Source organism: Oncorhynchus clarkii, chromosome 16 (assembly GCF_045791955.1).
Source record: "Oncorhynchus clarkii lewisi isolate Uvic-CL-2024 chromosome 16, UVic_Ocla_1.0, whole genome shotgun sequence".
Classification (NCBI taxonomy): domain Eukaryota; kingdom Metazoa; phylum Chordata; class Actinopteri; order Salmoniformes; family Salmonidae; genus Oncorhynchus; species Oncorhynchus clarkii.
In genome coordinates, this window is record NC_092162.1 from 67,835,036 (window position 1) to 67,853,004 (window position 17,969).

At 47.6% G+C, this 17,969-nt stretch overlaps 1 protein-coding gene across 1 annotated transcript; it reads left to right on the forward strand.

Annotated features, from left to right (window-relative positions):
• Window positions 1–7,991: 7,991 nt before the first annotated feature.
• LOC139367761 (nuclear factor 7, brain-like) lies at window positions 7,992–14,061 on the forward strand. The gene is made up of 3 exons (XM_071106085.1): window positions 7,992–8,281; window positions 8,549–9,220; window positions 12,389–14,061. The coding sequence occupies exons 1-3, from the start codon at window positions 8,030–8,032 to the stop codon at window positions 12,992–12,994; spliced, it is 1,530 nt and encodes a 509-aa protein (XP_070962186.1). The 5' UTR covers window positions 7,992–8,029; the 3' UTR covers window positions 12,995–14,061.
• Window positions 14,062–17,969: the final 3,908 nt, after the last annotated feature.

Below are 17,969 nucleotides of genomic sequence, written 5' to 3' on the forward strand. Positions count from 1 at the left end.
ATGTATCAAAAACGTCTAGCCATATATATATATATATATATAAATAGCCTACATATTGCGCGCTCAAATAGCAGATATGTAGCCTACTATAAACTGACAGTGGGACCAAATAATCCCCGCGGCAGTGGCACTATTATAACGGACTAATAATAACCTACACGTTCGTTTGTAAAACGAGGTAGATAAATTAAGCCATCAGGTTGTTTAGTGTTGTCCTATATACATTTCCGTTTCGTTTTACTCCATTGTATTCCTCAGTGTGACGCCTCAACACACCCTCACGATGGGCAAATCCATGCGCTGAGAACCAAGACATCATGAGAGTAAATGCTCTCATACATAGTAACAGTGTTACATGTCAGTGTTCCCATCAAAGACTGGTTGAACACCCAGCTGGCCAGACCCATCTAATGGTATAACGGTCAATAACATTAATAATAATAATAATGATAATGATCAAACCGTTTTTTAAATGTTTTTTTATTAGGACTATTGACATAAAAACACCAGGAAATCAACTCAAAGTGATTTTAATCTAGGAAATCTGTTCCCAAGTATTCCCACGCATAGAGAGACGTTTAGTATGTGATTTTATCCGCATGTAATCAAGGTTCGAAATGATTCTCTGGTTTAACTATGTTCCTAGTCCCCCGACCATCCTTTCAAGGAAACATAGTCCAAAGGTTGTAATGTAATTGGGGAACCCTGCTGTAATAACTAACTATACACATAATGCCTTTGTATTGCAGCCGATGGATTAAAGGGAGCAGGTTTGTAAGGGATTAAATAGACTACAGACAGATGTTGATGCAGCACAACGACCCTTTTGTCTATTTATCAACCGTCTTTGAGCCAGATGTGACTGATTAACAACAGTGATTTAAGGAGTTTATCATTCGTGATAAAGATGTAAACTGTGTGGACCTGAGAGTGAATATTTCATTCATGTGTAGGCGTAAAACATGTGCTCGACTGGGTAACGCCACGGCATCCACGTTGCCATTAGGCTACAGTAGTGACAGCCATAGACCGCGAGCATAATGATGATGCTGGCCATCGGGATACAGAACTCCCTGAGAGCATCCATAAACCATAAATACAGAGCATCCATGTACGGAACTGGAAACACTGATGTGTCAGATACAAAATGTAAGATACTTACATGTTAATGTTCTTTTAGGTACCCAACCGTTGTCTCTCGACCTTGATGCCTTCGAGTGGATGAAGTCATGATTCAAATTTCTACGGAAATGTACAATGACATGGAACGTCGTTCGTAATTTGTTGGTCCTCGCAGTTATTCTAGGTCTATGGCGGCAGCGTCGTGTGGCCGCTAAACGCTGCTTGATCCGCACATTCAAAGAGGCTGATGTCGCCCAATGATATCCGCCCCCCTATGGCGCTATCGCGTCTGGACCAATTGGCGTGATGCAGGATCTCGCGAATGAGAGGTGTCGATATGAGTGAGTTGTGGCTTCATGGTGACTTTTTTTTTTTTTTTAACAATATTATGTGGAATTATGAGTCTAGGCTACATGGAGATGTCGTTCATTTCAACAGTGTACATGATGCAATGTTAAATGGGAGAACGTGTAGACTAGAAGAATGAGAATGATTTTGGAGAAGCTTCTACTGTAGCCTACCAATATGTTTAGGGTTTTCCATATTTACAAGTTTACATTTTTCTTTCACTGCTGTTGTGTTGTAGGCTAAGAAGTAGGCTAGTCTGCAACCCTGTCTGGGTGTAATTAAATCCATGTCACGTTTGGGTTGTCATGTTGAGGCCATCTGAGGGTTGCAGTTTGCAGTAGCACCTTCTTCTTCAGGAAGTGATGTTCCCCCGGATGTTAGGCTCTCCTTAGTGGCTGTAGGGTGCGTGTCAGAGGCAGAGCAAGTGCATCCCAGTCTCATACCGCTCGCGTTGCGTGCGCGAGCATTGCAAAATAAATTTAGAAATGCGTTGCCAAGGGCTAAAAAATAGAAGTCATTCCTATTTCTGACAGATTGCGCTGCAAGTCCTGCCTCTCAAATCTCCTCATTGGTTTATAGAAGCAGGTACCCACGTGCCATCTCCTCATTGGTTATACCCACATTGATTGAAAGTTTAGATGCCAATCACCATATAAGCTAAAAGATGAAAAAGCCTGGAAGGAGAGATGACTACAAACGATTCGGTTGACCGTTTTTATGTGTGGATTTGTCGGAGTAGAGGACCTTGTGCATTTCAGGTAAAATAACAACCTAATGTTTATATCTCAGGACAAATTAGCTAGCAACAGCAAGCTAGCTAAATAGGACTAATTAGCTAGCAAGTGTAAGTTAACTAGCTAAATTGTCCCCAAATTAATGTAATTGGTTCAGAGTTTGTTTTGATATTTTAACCTGCGTGTCGTGATCGTGTTTGGTGTAGGGGGACAAAATACATTTATGCACGATGTCGCACCCGCGCAGCCGGTTTGGGTTCCGTGTCAGAGGTTTGTCTGTTTTTGTGGTCAGATGAGAAGTTTTGTTTTCTGCTATAGTTGAGTTCACAAGCAATGCATTTAAAGTTTCTGTTGTTGATGCAATTAAAATATGTGTGCAGTTAGTGTGCAGAGTCTCTCTCTCTCACTGTCATGTTAATTATCTCTCCCTTATCAGTCATGTTATTTATTGTAACGCTCGTCTGATGAAGAGTGAGGAGTGGACCAAAGCGCAGCGTGGTATGCGTTCATGATTTTGTATTAACTCAGAACACTTTGAACAAAAATAACAAAGAGACAAAGCAACAGTTCTGTAAGGTAAACAAACTAAACAAAAAACTACCCACAAAACACAGGTGGGAAAAGGCAAACCTAAGTATGGCTCCCAATCAGAGACAATGATAGACACCTGTCCCTGATTGAGAACCATACCCGGCCAAAACAAAGAAATACAAAACATAGAAATAAAGAAACTAGAATGCCCACCCAAGTCACTCCCTGGCCTAACCAAAATAGAGAATAAAAACCTCTATGGCCAGGGCGTGACACTTCTCTACTTTTATCACTGTCATGTAAATGATCTCTTCCCTTATCACGGTCACGCTCGTCATAACGAGGAGACCAAGGCGCAGTGTGATAAGAATACATACTTCTTTTAATGAAGAATTAACACTGAACAAACTATACAAAACAAAACGAACGTGAAGCTATGAGACACGAGTACTGACAGGCAACTACACATAGACAATAACCCACGAAATACCCAAGGAATATGGCTACCGAAATATGGTCCCCAATCAGAGACAACGATAAACAGCTGCCTCTGATTGGGAACCAATCTAGGCAAGCATAGACGTATAAACACCTAGACATAGAAAAACCCCCAAAACGATACAAAAACTACACAAACCACCCTCGTCACACCCTGTCCTAACCAAAATAAAGAAAACAAAGATAACTAAGGTCAGGGCGTGACAGTACTGTACCCCCCCCCCCCCCCCCAAAGGTGCGGACTCCCGGCCTCAAACCTAAACCTATATGGGAGGGTCTGGGTGGGCATCTAACCTCGGTGGCGGCTCGGTTTCTGGATGCCGCCCCCGTTCTTCACATTGAGTCCTCGCCGTAGGCCCCGGGCTGGGGACCCCCTGCTGCGTGGATCGTAGCCGGATGTTCTGGACTGGGGACCCTCGCTGGAGACCCCGGGCTGGGGACCCTCGCTGCGTGGCCCGTCGCCGGAGACCCTCGCTGCGAGGCCCCGGTCTGTGGCCCCGGTCTGTGGCCCGTCGCCGGAGGCCCCGGTCTGTGGCCCGTCGCCGGAGGCCCCGGTCTGTGGCCCGTCGCCGGAGGCCCCGGTCTGTGGCCCGTCGCCGGAGGCCCCGGACTGTGGCCCGTCGCCGGAGGCCCCGGACTGTGGCCCGTCGCCGGAGGCCCCGGTCTGTGGCCCGTCGCCGGAGGCCCCGGACTGTGGCCCGTCGCCGGAGGCCCCGGTCTGTGGCCCGTCGCCGGAGGCCCCGGTCTGTGGCCCGTCGCCGGAGGCCCCGGTCTGTGGCCCGTCGCCGGAGGCCCCGGTCTGTGGCCCGTCGCCGGAGGCCCCGGTCTGTGGCCCGTCGCCGGAGGCCCCGGACTGTGGCCCGTCGCCGGAGGCCCCGGTCTGTGGCCCGTCGCCGGAGGCCCCGGTCTGTGGCCCGTCGCCGGAGGCCCCGGTCTGTGGCCCGTCGCCGGAGGCCCCGGACTGTGGCCCGTCGCCGGAGGCCCCGGACTGTGGCCCGTCGCCGGAGGCCCCGGACTGTGGCCCGTCGCCGGAGGCCCCGGTCTGTGGCCCGTCGCCGGAGGCCCCGGACTGTGGCCCGTCGCCGGAGGCCCCGGTCTGTGGCCCGTCGCCGGAGGCCCCGGTCTGTGGCCCGTCGCCGGAGGCCCCGGACTGTGGCCCGTCGCCGGAGGCCCCGGTCTGTGGCCCGTCGCCGGAGGCCCCGGTCTGTGGCCCGTCGCCGGAGGCCCCGGACTGTGGCCCGTCGCCGGAGGCCCCGGACTGTGGCCCGTCGCCGGAGGCCCCGGACTGTGTCCCGTCGCCGGAGGCCCCGGACTGTGGCCCGTCGCCGGAGGCCCCGGTCTGTGGCCCGTCGCCGGAGGCCCCGGACTGTGGCCCGTCGCCGGAGGCCCCGGACTGTGGCCCGTCGCCGGAGGCCCCGGACTGTGGCCCGTCGCCGGAGGCCCCGGACTGTGGCCCGTCGCCGGACGCTCCGGACTGTGGCCCGTCGCCGGACGCTCCGGACTGGGTACCATCGCCGGACGCTCTGGACTGCCGAGGCGCACTGTAGGCCTGGTGCGTGGTGCCGGAACTGGTGGTACCGGGTTGGGGACACGCACCTCAGGGCGAGTGCGGGGAGGAGGCACAGGATACACTGGACCGTGGAGACGCATTGGAGATCCAGAACATAGAGCTGGCTCAATTATCACAGTGCCATCCGTTTTGTTACTAAAGCACCTTATACCACCCACCACTGTGACCTGTATGCTCTAGTCGGCTGGCCCTCGCTACATATTCGTCACCAGACCCAGGTCATCAGGTCCAGGTCATCTACAAGTCCATGCTAGGTAAAGCTCCACCTTATCTCAGTTCACTGGTCACGATGGCAACACCCACCCATAGCACGCGCTCCAGCAGGTGTATCTCACTGATCATCCCTAAAGCCAACACCTCATTTGGCCGCCTTTCCTTCCAGTTCTCTGCTGCCTGTGACTGGAACAAATTGCAAAAATCGCTGAAGTTGGAGACTTTTATCTCCCTCACCAACTTCAAACATCTGCTATCTGAGCAGCTAACCGATCGCTGCAGCTGTACATAGTCTATCAGTAAATAGCCCACCCAATTTACCTACCTCATCCCCATACTGTTTATATTTATTTACTTTTCTGCTCTTTTGCACACCAGTATCTCTACCTGTACATGACCATCTGATCGTTTATCACTCCAGTGTTAATCTGCTAAATTGTAATTATTCACCTACCTCCTCATGCCTTTTGCACACAATGTATATAGACTCTTTTTTTCTTTTTTTCTACTGTGTTATTGACTTGTTAATTGTTTACTCCATGTGTAACTCTGTGTTGTCTGTTCACACTGCTATGCTTTATCTTGGCCAGGTCGCAGTTGTAAATGAGAACTTGTTCTCAACTAGCCTACCTGGTTAAATAAAGGTGAAATAAAACAATTACAAATAAAATACGTCCTGGCTGGATGCCCATTCTAGCCCGACAAATGCGAGGAGCATAGAGTGCTTTCGCTGCCTCTATCCCCTCAGGATGGCGATACTCTCCCGGTTGTGTCCAGGGTCCTGCTCCATCTAATATCTCCTCCCAGGTCCATTTCCCCATTAAGCGCTGTTCCTCCTTTTCATGCTGCTTGGTCCTGGTTTGGTGGGTTATTCTGTCACATTCGTCATAACGAGGAGACCAAGGCGCAGCGTGATAAGAATGCATACTTCTTTTAATGAAGAATTAAAACTGAACAAACTAAACAAAACGACCGTGAAGCTATGCGACACGAGTACTGACAGGCAACTACACATAGACAATAACCCACAAAATACCCAAGGAATGTGGCTACCGAAATATGGTCCCCAATCAGAGACAATGATAAACAGCTGCCTCTGATTGGGAACCAATCTAGGCAACCATAGACATTTAAACACCTAGACATAGAAGAAACTACACAAACCACCCCCGTCACACCCTGACCTAACCAAAATAATAAAGAAAACAAAGATAACTAAGGTCAGGGCGTGACATCATGTAAATTATCTCTCCCTTATCACTGTCATGTTAATTATCTCTCCCTTACCACTGTCATGTTAATTATCTCTCCCTTACCACTGTCATGTTAATTATCTCTCCCTTACCACTGTCATGTTAATTATCTCTCCCTTATCACTGTCATGTTAATTATCTCTCCCTTACCACTGTCATGTTAATTATCTCTCCCTTACCACTGTCATGTTAATTATCTCTCCCTTATCACTGTCATGTTAATTATCTCTCCCATATCACTGTCATGTTAATTATCTCTCCCTTACCACTGTCATGTTAGTTATCTCTCACTTACCACTGTCATGTCAGTTAGGTAGGTTAACACATGAAAGGAACACAGTGGTATAAAGGATATTGGGGCCAAAACAACATCTTAGCTTGTACTCCTGTAAGTGTGCTGTGTAACACAGCCTCTGTTTGAAGTGTAGACATTAACCCCAAGGTCCGAAGCCTAGACATTAACACCAAGGTCCGAAGCCTAGACATTAACACCAAGGTCTGAAGCCTAGACATTAACACCAAGGTCCGAAGCCTAGACATTAACACCAAGGTCTGAAGCCTAGACATTAACACCAAGGTCCGAAGCCTAGACATTAACCCCAAGGTCTGAAGCCTAGACATTAACACCAAGGTCTGAAGCCTAGACATTAACAACAAGGTTCAAAGCCTAGACATTAACACCAAGGTCTGAAGCCTAGACATTAACCCCAAGGTGCGAAGCCTAGACATTAACACCAAGGTTCGAAGCCTAGACATTAACACCAAGGTTCGAAGCCTAGACATTAACCCCAAGGTCCGAAGCCTAGACATTAACACCTAGGTCTGAAGCCTAGACATTAACACCTAGGTCTGAAGCCTAGACATTAACCCCAAGGTGCGAAGCCTAGACATTAACACCAAGGTCTGAAGCCTAGACATTAACCCCAAGGTCCGAAGCCTAGACATTAACCCCAAGGTCCGAAGCCTAGACATTAACACCAAGGTCTGAAGCCTAGACATTAACCCCAAGGTCCGAAGCCTAGACATTAACACCAAGGTTTGAAGCCTAGACATTAACACCAAGGTCTGAAGCCTAGACATTAACACCAAGGTACGAAGCCTAGACATTAACCCCAAGGTCCGAAGCCTAGGTATTAACACCAAGGTCTGAAGCCTAGACATTAACACCTAGGTCTGAAGCCTAGACATTAACCCCAAGGTGCGAAGCCTAGACATTAACACCAAGGTCTGAAGCCTAGACATTAACCCCAAGGTCCGAAGCCTAGACATTAACACCAAGGTCTGAAGCCTAGACATTAACCCCAAGGTCCGAAGCCTAGACATTAACACCAAGGTCCGAAGCCTAGACATTAACCCCAAGGTGCGAAGCCTAGACATTAACCCCAAGGTGTGAAGCCTAGGCATTAACACCAAGGTCTGAAGAGAATCTCATATCTCTTCACTGATTAACCAGTAGGGTGTGATGTTGGACTTCTTTACTTTGTTGCTACTTTCAGGTACCTGAAGAATTTCTGGCTGTGCATCAAAGCCGTGATGTACCATGGGTAAATTGTGACCGACTGACTGATCTACAAATAATATTGAGTAGTTATTTATGATGCAAGGTGATTTGTAGATTAGTCAGTCTCTGTGTCTGTAGAGCTGAATGTACACGTAGAGAGGGTGTGGTTAAAGTGTTTCACAACCACGATGAATAGATGTGAAACTAAAAGCTGTTTCCTCATTTTTACACAGGATTAGGTAAGGATAAGGTGTGAGAGATGGCGTCTACAGCGTACGTAGAGGAACTAACCTGTTCTGTGTGTCTCCCTCTCTTCACTGATCCAGTCAGCCTCTCCTGTGGTCACTCATTTTGTCGACAATGTTTTACAAACTTTCGGAGAACACAGAATCTGTGTCCTCATTGCCGGGCTAGAATCTCAACAGCTGAGGGAAATCTCTCAACCAATCACATTCTGAAGAGCTTGGCCGACAAAGCTAAAGAGGAACCAGTACGCGACGAGAAGACAAGGGTGAGTTTTTTACATTTCACATTTTAGCAGATGCTTTTATCCATAGAAACTTACAGGAGCAATTAGGGTTAAATGCCTTGCTTAAGGGCACATGGACATACTTTTCACCTAGTCGGCCCGAGGATTCGAACCAGCAACCTTTACGGAAAATATATTACAAGTCAGCATTTTTGCACATTTCATTAACTACCTGTGTTTTGTATGCTTTATCTGGGATGTTATGGAGAAAATAATAATAATAATTCATTCCACTTATTTTTTTCTAAGGGGACAGAGTGGTTGTGTCCAGACCATGACGAGAAACTGAAACTATTCTGTGAGACAGACCAACAGTTGGTTTGCGTCATATGCCGGGACGGAGAGAAGCATGACGGGCATAAGTTTAAACCTATCAAAGAGGCAGCCTCAGCTAGGAGGAGGGAACTAGATGAGGCCCTTCAGTTCCTCACTAGTGACAACAGCTCCGTGGAGCACCTGGCCAAACAACAGGAAAAAGAGATGACAAAAACCAAGACTAAGTCCTGTCAGCTGAGGACTCAAATCAGCAGCCAGTTTGAAGAGATGCACCAGTTTCTGAAGAAGAGGGAAGATCAGATAAAGAATGAGTTGCAGGAGAAAGAAGAGAAGACCTTGACGAAGATGAGAGGGAATTTAGAGAGTATGGAGTTGATACTGTCAGAGAGGAAAGTGAAGGAGGTGATGATGAAATCTGCTCAGAACATCCCGGACAGTGAGGGTTTCCTGCAGTGGTGGAATGAACAGGGCCTGTCTGAGGTGGAGGCACTAAAGAACAGGGACATGCCACCACCAGAACTTCATGGGGAGGACACGACTGAGACGCAAGGAGCCACCAAGGAGCGTCCATACAAGTCCAGGGTGGATGACCTAAAGGTGACACCTGTCTCCGTCTCTCTGGGGCCCTATGAGTCTGACCTAAAGGTGACACCTGTCTCCCTCTCTCTGGGGTCCTATGAGTCTGACCTAAAGGTGACACCTGTCTCCGTCTCTCTGGGGCCCTATGAGTCTGACCTAAAGGTGACACCTGTCTCCCTCTCTCTGGGGCCCTATGAGTCTGACCTAAAGGTGACACCTGTCTCCGTCTCTCTGGGGCCCTATGAGTCTGACCTAAAGGTGACACCTGTCTCCCTCTCTCTGGGGCCCTATGAGTCTGACCTAAAGGTGACACCTGTCTCCCTCTCTCTGGGGCCCTATGAGTCTGACCTAAAGGTCACACCTGTCTCCGTCTCTCTGGGGCCCTATGAGTCTGACCTAAAGGTGACACCTGTCTCCCTCTCTCTGGGGCCCTATGAGTCTGACCTAAAGGTGACACCTGTCTCCCTCTCTCTGGGGCCCTATGAGTCTGACCTAAAGGTGACACCTGTCTCCGTCTCTCTGGGGCCCTATGAGTCTGACCTAAAGGTGACACCTGTCTCCCTCTCTCTGGGGCCCTATGAGTCTGACCTAAAGGTGACACCTGTCTCCCTCTCTCTGGGGCCCTATGAGTCTGACCTAAAGGTGACACCTGTCTCCCTCTCTCTGGGGCCCTATGAGTCTGACCTAAAGGTGACACCTGTCTCCGTCTCTCTGGGGCCCTATGAGTCTGACCTAAAGGTGACACCTGTCTCCGTATCTCTGGGGCCCTATGAGTCTGACCTAAAGGTGACACCTGTCTCCCTCTCTCTGGGGCCCTATGAGTCTGACCTAAAGGTGACACCTGTCTCCGTCTCTCTGGGGCCCTATGAGTCTGACCTAAAGGTGACACCTGTCTCCCTCTCTCTGGGGCCCTATGAGTCTGACCTAAAGGTGACACCTGTCTCCGTCTCTCTGGGGCCCTATGAGTCTGACCTAAAGGTGACACCTGTCTCCCTCTCTCTGGGGCCCTATGAGTCTGACCTAAAGGTGACACCTGTCTCCCTCTCTCTGGGGCCCTATGAGTCTGACCTAAAGGTCACACCTGTCTCCGTCTCTCTGGGGCCCTATGAGTCTGACCTAAAGGTGACACCTGTCTCCCTCTCTCTGGGGCCCTATGAGTCTGACCTAAAGGTGACACCTGTCTCCCTCTCTCTGGGGCCCTATGAGTCTGACCTAAAGGTGACACCTGTCTCCGTCTCTCTGGGGCCCTATGAGTCTGACCTAAAGGTGACACCTGTCTCCCTCTCTCTGGGGCCCTATGAGTCTGACCTAAAGGTGACACCTGTCTCCCTCTCTCTGGGGCCCTATGAGTCTGACCTAAAGGTGACACCTGTCTCCCTCTCTCTGGGGCCCTATGAGTCTGACCTAAAGGTGACACCTGTCTCCGTCTCTCTGGGGTCCTATGAGTCTGACCTAAAGGTGACACCTGTCTCCCTCTCTCTGGGGCCCTATGAGTCTGACCTAAAGGTGACACCTGTCTCCCTCTCTCTGGGGCCCTATGAGTCTGACCTAAAGGTCACACCTGTCTCCGTCTCTCTGGGGCCCTATGAGTCTGACCTAAAGGTGACACCTGTCTCCCTCTCTCTGGGGCCCTATGAGTCTGACCTAAAGGTGACACCTGTCTCCCTCTCTCTGGGGCCCTATGAGTCTGACCTAAAGGTGACACCTGTCTCCGTCTCTCTGGGGCCCTATGAGTCTGACCTAAAGGTGACACCTGTCTCCCTCTCTCTGGGGCCCTATGAGTCTGACCTAAAGGTGACACCTGTCTCCCTCTCTCTGGGGCCCTATGAGTCTGACCTAAAGGTCACACCTGTCTCCGTCTCTCTGGGGCCCTATGAGTCTGACCTAAAGGTGACACCTGTCTCCCTCTCTCTGGGGCCCTATGAGTCTGACCTAAAGGTGACACCTGTCTCCCTCTCTCTGGGGCCCTATGAGTCTGACCTAAAGGTGACACCTGTCTCCGTCTCTCTGGGGCCCTATGAGTCTGACCTAAAGGTGACACCTGTCTCCCTCTCTCTGGGGCCCTATGAGTCTGACCTAAAGGTGACACCTGTCTCCCTCTCTCTGGGGCCCTATGAGTCTGACCTAAAGGTGACACCTGTCTCCCTCTCTCTGGGGCCCTATGAGTCTGACCTAAAGGTGACACCTGTCTCCGTCTCTCTGGGGCCCTATGAGTCTGACCTATAGGTGACACCTGTCTCCGTCTCTCTGGGGCCCTATGAGTCTGACCTAAAGGTGACACCTGTCTCCCTCTCTCTGGGGCCCTATGAGTCTGGCCTAAAGGTGACACCTGTCTCCGTCTCTCTGGGGCCCTATGAGTCTGACCTAAAGGTGACACCTGTCTCCCTCTCTCTGGGGCCCTATGAGTCTGACCTAAAGGTGACACCTGTCTCCGTCTCTCTGGGGCCCTATGAGTCTGACCTAAAGGTGACACCTGTCTCCCTCTCTCTGGGGCCCTATGAGTCTGACCTAAAGGTGACACCTGTCTCCCTCTCTCTGGGGCCCTATGAGTCTGACCTAAAGGTCACACCTGTCTCCGTCTCTCTGGGGCCCTATGAGTCTGACCTAAAGGTGACACCTGTCTCCCTCTCTCTGGGGCCCTATGAGTCTGACCCAAAGGTGACACCTGTCTCCGTCTCTCTGGGGCCCTATGAGTCTGACCTAAAGGTGACACCTGTCTCCCTCTCTCTGGGGCCCTATGAGTCTGACCTAAAGGTGACACCTGTCTCCCTCTCTCTGGGGCCCTATGAGTCTGACCTAAAGGTGACACCTGTCTCCGTCTCTCTGGGGTCCTATGAGTCTGACCTAAAGGTGACACCTGTCTCCCTCTCTCTGGGGCCCTATGAGTCTGACCTAAAGGTGACACCTGTCTCCCTCTCTCTGGGGCCCTATGAGTCTGACCTAAAGGTGACACCTGTCTCCGTCTCTCTGGGGCCCTATGAGTCTGACCTAAAGGTCACACCTGTCTCCGTCTCTCTGGGGCCCTATGAGTCTGACCTAAAGGTGACACCTGTCTCCCTCTCTCTGGGGCCCTATGAGTCTGACCTAAAGGTGACACCTGTCTCCCTCTCTCTGGGGCCCTATGAGTCTGACCTAAAGGTGACACCTGTCTCCGTCTCTCTGGGGCCCTATGAGTCTGACCTAAAGGTGACACCTGTCTCCGTCTCTCTGGGGCCCTACGAGTCTGACCTAAAGGTGACACCTGTCTCCCTCTCTCTGGGGCCCTATGAGTCTCACCTGCAGTTCTTTGTGTGGAAGGAGATGCTGCAGGTAATCAATCCTCTACCAGAGAGACTAACACTACAAACAGTGAGTCAGAAACTGACTATCTCCAATGACAGACGCAGTGTGTTTTGTACTCCCAGAAATGCGGAATCAGCTCATTCAGCTCGACATCAATCACAACAATCAAAATTACTGAGTAACAGTAAGTTCAGCACTGGACAACACTGCTGGGAAATAGAAGTGGGAAGTGGGGCTTTCTGGGAACTGGGAGTTAAAAAAACTTCGGGGATTTTTGGGTTGAAACTTTTTGGTTCAAAAACAATGTGTCTCAGGTATAGAAATCAAAAATATACTGTTCACGGTATGGGTACTGAAAAACAAATCCTTTTAAGAGATACACCTCGAAAGATAGCTCTATACCTAAGTTGTGCAACCAAGGAACTCTCTTTCTACAATGCAGATGACATGTCGCTTATCTATACTCTAGTCTGTTATTGGGAAGACGTGTCAGCCTATTTCAACATTGGTGAATGTGATGGAGTAGATTCTGACCCCCTGACAGTCTGCTGGTATTGATCTGCTTATCATAGACCCCCTGGCAGTCTGCTGGTATTGATCTGCTTATCATAGACCCCCTGACAGTCTGCTGGTATTGATCTGCTTATCATAGACCCCCTGACAGTATGCTGGTATTGATCTGCTTATCATAGACCCCCTGGCAATCTGCTGGTATTGATCTGCTTATCATAGACCCCCTGGCAATCTGCTGGTATTGATCTGCTTATCATAGACCCCCTGGCAATCTGCTGGTATTGATCTGCTTATCATAGACCCCCTGGCAATCTGCTGGTATTGATCTGCTTATCATAGACCCCCTGGCAATCTGCTGGTATTGATCTGCTTATCATAGACCCCCTGAAAGTCTGGTATTGATCTGCTTATCATAGACCCTCTGACAGTCTGGTATTGATCTGCTTATCATAGACCCCCTGACAGTATGCTGGTATTGATCTGCTTATCATAGACCCCCTGACAGTTTGGTATTGATCTGCTTATCATAGACCCCCTGACAGTCTGGTATGGATCTGCTTATCATAGATCCAGTCACATCAAAGTAAAACAACCTACAAGTAATTTTGACACACAAAGTGGCAGAAATTATGATATTGGTCATGGGATTGATCAGAATCAAAGGGAGTTTTGACATGCTTCTCTAAATGCTTTCGTTAAACACACATCATCGTGTCTCACATTTTATTTAACATGCCACCTGTACATTGACTTTTAAACCTTTAACTTTTCAAAACTGCATTAAGGGAACTACTGAATGACACTAGGGGGCAGACATTTTGATTAGGATTCAGATTTCACATTGAGTTAATGAGATTTTACATCAACACAACCCTGTGATATAAACAGTGTGTGTTTTGGGTTTAACACTTTACTATCTTGTAAATATGCATTTTTTTGTACATATATCAAATTATTTCATACTTGTTGACTTGTGTTTTTATAATGAACAATGTCTATTTCAGATTAGGGTGAGGCTTTTCATAACGTTTATCATCTTCCTCACCTTCACATATTTATTATAGCTTGTGTGCAGAGAACTTGACAAATAAAATGGTCTATCATTTTACCCTGATTTTGCATAATTGGTGTATGTGCCTTTAAGACAATTTGATTTACTGTGAACTAGTTGCAGTAGCCAGGTTGGACACTGTTAATAACACAGTCTCGAAATGTTTTGCATGTCAGCAGTCAAGCTGTCAAGATTTCTGGACTTTCAAGAAGCAACATGTCTCCAGCCACATCACTGAAATACCAAAAGATTGTTCTGATATTCCCCTTTAATAACTTAGGACTGGACACCTACATGGAATTTTATGTTAGAAACCAGCCACTATCCTAGCTAGGGGGTGTAGCTCGTAATATAATATAATAACCAGCCACTATCCTAGCTAGGGGGTGTAGCTCGTAATATAATAACCAGCCACTATCCTAGCTAGGGGGTGTAGCTCGTAATATAATATAATAACCAGCCACTATCCTAGCTAGGGGGTGTAACTCGTAATATAATATAATAACCAGCCACTATCCTAGCTAGGGGGTGTAGCTCGTAATATAATAACCAGCCACTATCCTAGCTAGGGGGTGTAGCTCGTAATATAATATAATAACCAGCCACTATCCTAGCTAGGGGGTGTAATTCGTTAATAACCAGCCACTATCCTAGCTAGGGGGTGTAGCTCGTAATATAATAACCAGCCACTATCCTAGCTAGGGGGTGTAGCTCGTAATATAATAACCAGCCACTATCCTAGCTAGGGGGTGTAGCTCGTAATATAATATAATAACCAGCCACTATCCTAGCTAGGGGGTGTAGCTCGTAATATAATAACCAGCCACTATCCTAGCTAGGGGGTGTAACTCGTAATATAATATAATAACCAGCCACTATCCTAGCTAGGGGGTGTAGCTCGTAATATAATATAATAACCAGCCACTATCCTAGCTAGGGGGTGTAGCTCGTAATATAATATAATAACCAGCCACTATCCTAGCTAGGGGGTGTAGCTCGTAATATAATATAATAACCAGCCACTATCCTAGCTAGGGGGTGTAGCTCGTAATATAATATAATAACCAGCCACTATCCTAGCTAGGGGGTGTAGCTCGTAATATAATAACCAGCCACTATCCTAGCTAGGGGGTGTAACTCGTAATATAATATAATAACCAGCCACTATCCTAGCTAGGGGGTGTAACTCGTAATATAATATAATAACCAGCCACTATCCTAGCTAGGGGGTGTAGCTCGTAATATAATAACCAGCCACTATCCTAGCTAGGGGGTGTAGCTCGTAATATAATAACCAGCCACTATCCTAGCTAGGGGGTGTAACTCGTAATATAATATAATAACCAGCCACTATCCTAGCTAGGGGGTATAACTCGTAATATAATATAATAACCAGCCACTATCCTAGCTAGGGGGTGTAGCTCGTAATATAATATAATAACCAGCCACTATCCTAGCTAGGGGGTGTAGCTCGTAATATAATAACCAGCCACTATCCTAGCTAGGGGGTGTAGCTCGTAATATAATAACCAGCCACTATCCTAGCTAGGGGGTGTAGCTCGTAATATAATATAATAACCAGCCACTATCCTAGCTAGGGGGTGTAGCTCGTAATATAATAACCAGCCACTATCCTAGCTAGGGGGTGTAGCTCGTAATATAATAACCAGCCACTATCCTAGCTAGGGGGTGTAGCTCGTAATATAATATAATAACCAGCCACTATCCTAGCTAGGGGGTGTAGCTCGTAATATAATAACCAGCCACTATCCTAGCTAGGGGGTGTAGCTCGTAATATAATAACCAGCCACTATCCTAGCTAGGGGGTGTAGCTCGTAATATAATATAATAACCAGCCACTATCCTAGCTAGGGGGTGTAGCTCGTAATATAATAACCAGCCACTATCCTAGCTAGGGGGTGTAACTCGTAATATAATATAATAACCAGCCACTATCCTAGCTAGGGGGTGTAACTCGTAATATAATATAATAACCAGCCACTATCCTAGCTAGGGGGTGTAGCTCGTAATATAATATAATAACCAGCCACTATCCTAGCTAGGGGGTGTAGCTCGTAATATAATATAATAACCAGCCACTATCCTAGCTAGGGGGTGTAGCTCGTAATATAATAACCAGCCACTATCCTAGCTAGGGGGTGTAGCTCGTAATATAATAACCAGCCACTATCCTAGCTAGGGGGTGTAGCTCGTAATATAATATAATAACCAGCCACTATACTAGCTAGGGGGTGTAGCTCGTAATATAATAACCAGCCACTATCCTAGCTAGGGGGTGTAGCTCGTAATATAATATAATAACCAGCCACTATCCTAGCTAGGGGGTGTAACTCGTAATATAATAACCAGCCACTATCCTAGCTAGGGGGTGTAGCTCGTAATATAATATAATAACCAGCCACTATCCTAGCTAGGGGGTGTAGCTCGTAATATAATAACCAGCCACTATCCTAGCTAGGGGGTGTAGCTCGTAATATAATAACCAGCCACTATCCTAGCTAGGGGGTGTAGCTCGTAATATAATATAATAACCAGCCACTATCCTAGCTAGGGGGTGTAGCTCGTAATATAATAACCAGCCACTATCCTAGCTAGGGGGTGTAACTCGTAATATAATATAATAACCAGCCACTATCCTAGCTAGGGGGTGTAGCTCGTAATATAATAACCAGCCACTATCCTAGCTAGGGGGTGTAGCTCGTAATATAATATAATAACCAGCCACTATCCTAGCTAGGGGGTGTAGCTCGTAATATAATAACCAGCCACTATCCTAGCTAGGGGGTATAACTCGTAATATAATAACCAGCCACTATCCTAGCTAGGGGGTGTAGCTCGTAATATAATATAATAACCAGCCACTATCCTAGCTAGGGGGTGTAGCTCGTAATATAATATAATAACCAGCCACTATCCTAGCTAGGGGGTGTAGCTCGTAATATAATATAATAACCAGCCACTATCCTAGCTAGGGAATGTAGCTCGTAATATAATATAATAACCAGCCACTATCCTAGCTAGGGGGTGTAGCTCGTAATATAATATAATAACCAGCCACTATCCTAGCTAGGGGGTGTAGCTCGTAATATAATATAATAACCAGCCACTATCCTAGCTAGGGGGTGTAATTCGTAATATAATAACCAGCCACTATCCTAGCTAGGGGGTGTAGCTCGTAATATAATATAATAACCAGCCACTATCCTAGCTAGGGGGTGTAGCTCGTAATATAATAACCAGCCACTATCCTAGCTAGGGGGTGTAGCTCGTAATATAATATAATAACCAGCCACTATCCTAGCTAGGGGGTGTAATTCATAATATAATATAATAACCAGCCACTATCCTAGCTAGGGGGTGTAATTCGTAATATAATAACCAGCCACTATCCTAGCTAGGGGGTGTAGCTCGTAATATAATAACCAGCCACTATCCTAGCTAGGGGGTGTAGCTCGTAATATAATAACCAGCCACTATCCTAGCTAGGGGGTATAACTCGTAATATAATAAACAGCCACCATCCTAGCTAAGGGGTGTAACTCGTAATATGTAAACTAGTATGCAGACTACTATTACTGATACCAGCTTCTATCCTCTCACCATGCAGACTACTATTACTGATACCAGCTTCTATCCTCTCACCATGCAGACTGCTATTACTGATACCAGCTTCTATCTTCTCACCATGCAGACTACTATTACTGATACCAGCTTCTATCCTCTCACCATGCAGACTTCTATTACTGATACCAGCTTCTATCCTCTCACCATTCAGACTACTATTACTGATACCAGCTTCTATCTTCTCACCATGCAGACTACTATTACTGATACCAGCTTCTATCCTCTCACCATGCAGACTACTATTACTGATACCAGCTTCTATCCTCTCACCATGCAGACTTCTATTACTGATACCAGCTTCTATCCTCTCACCATGCAGACTAC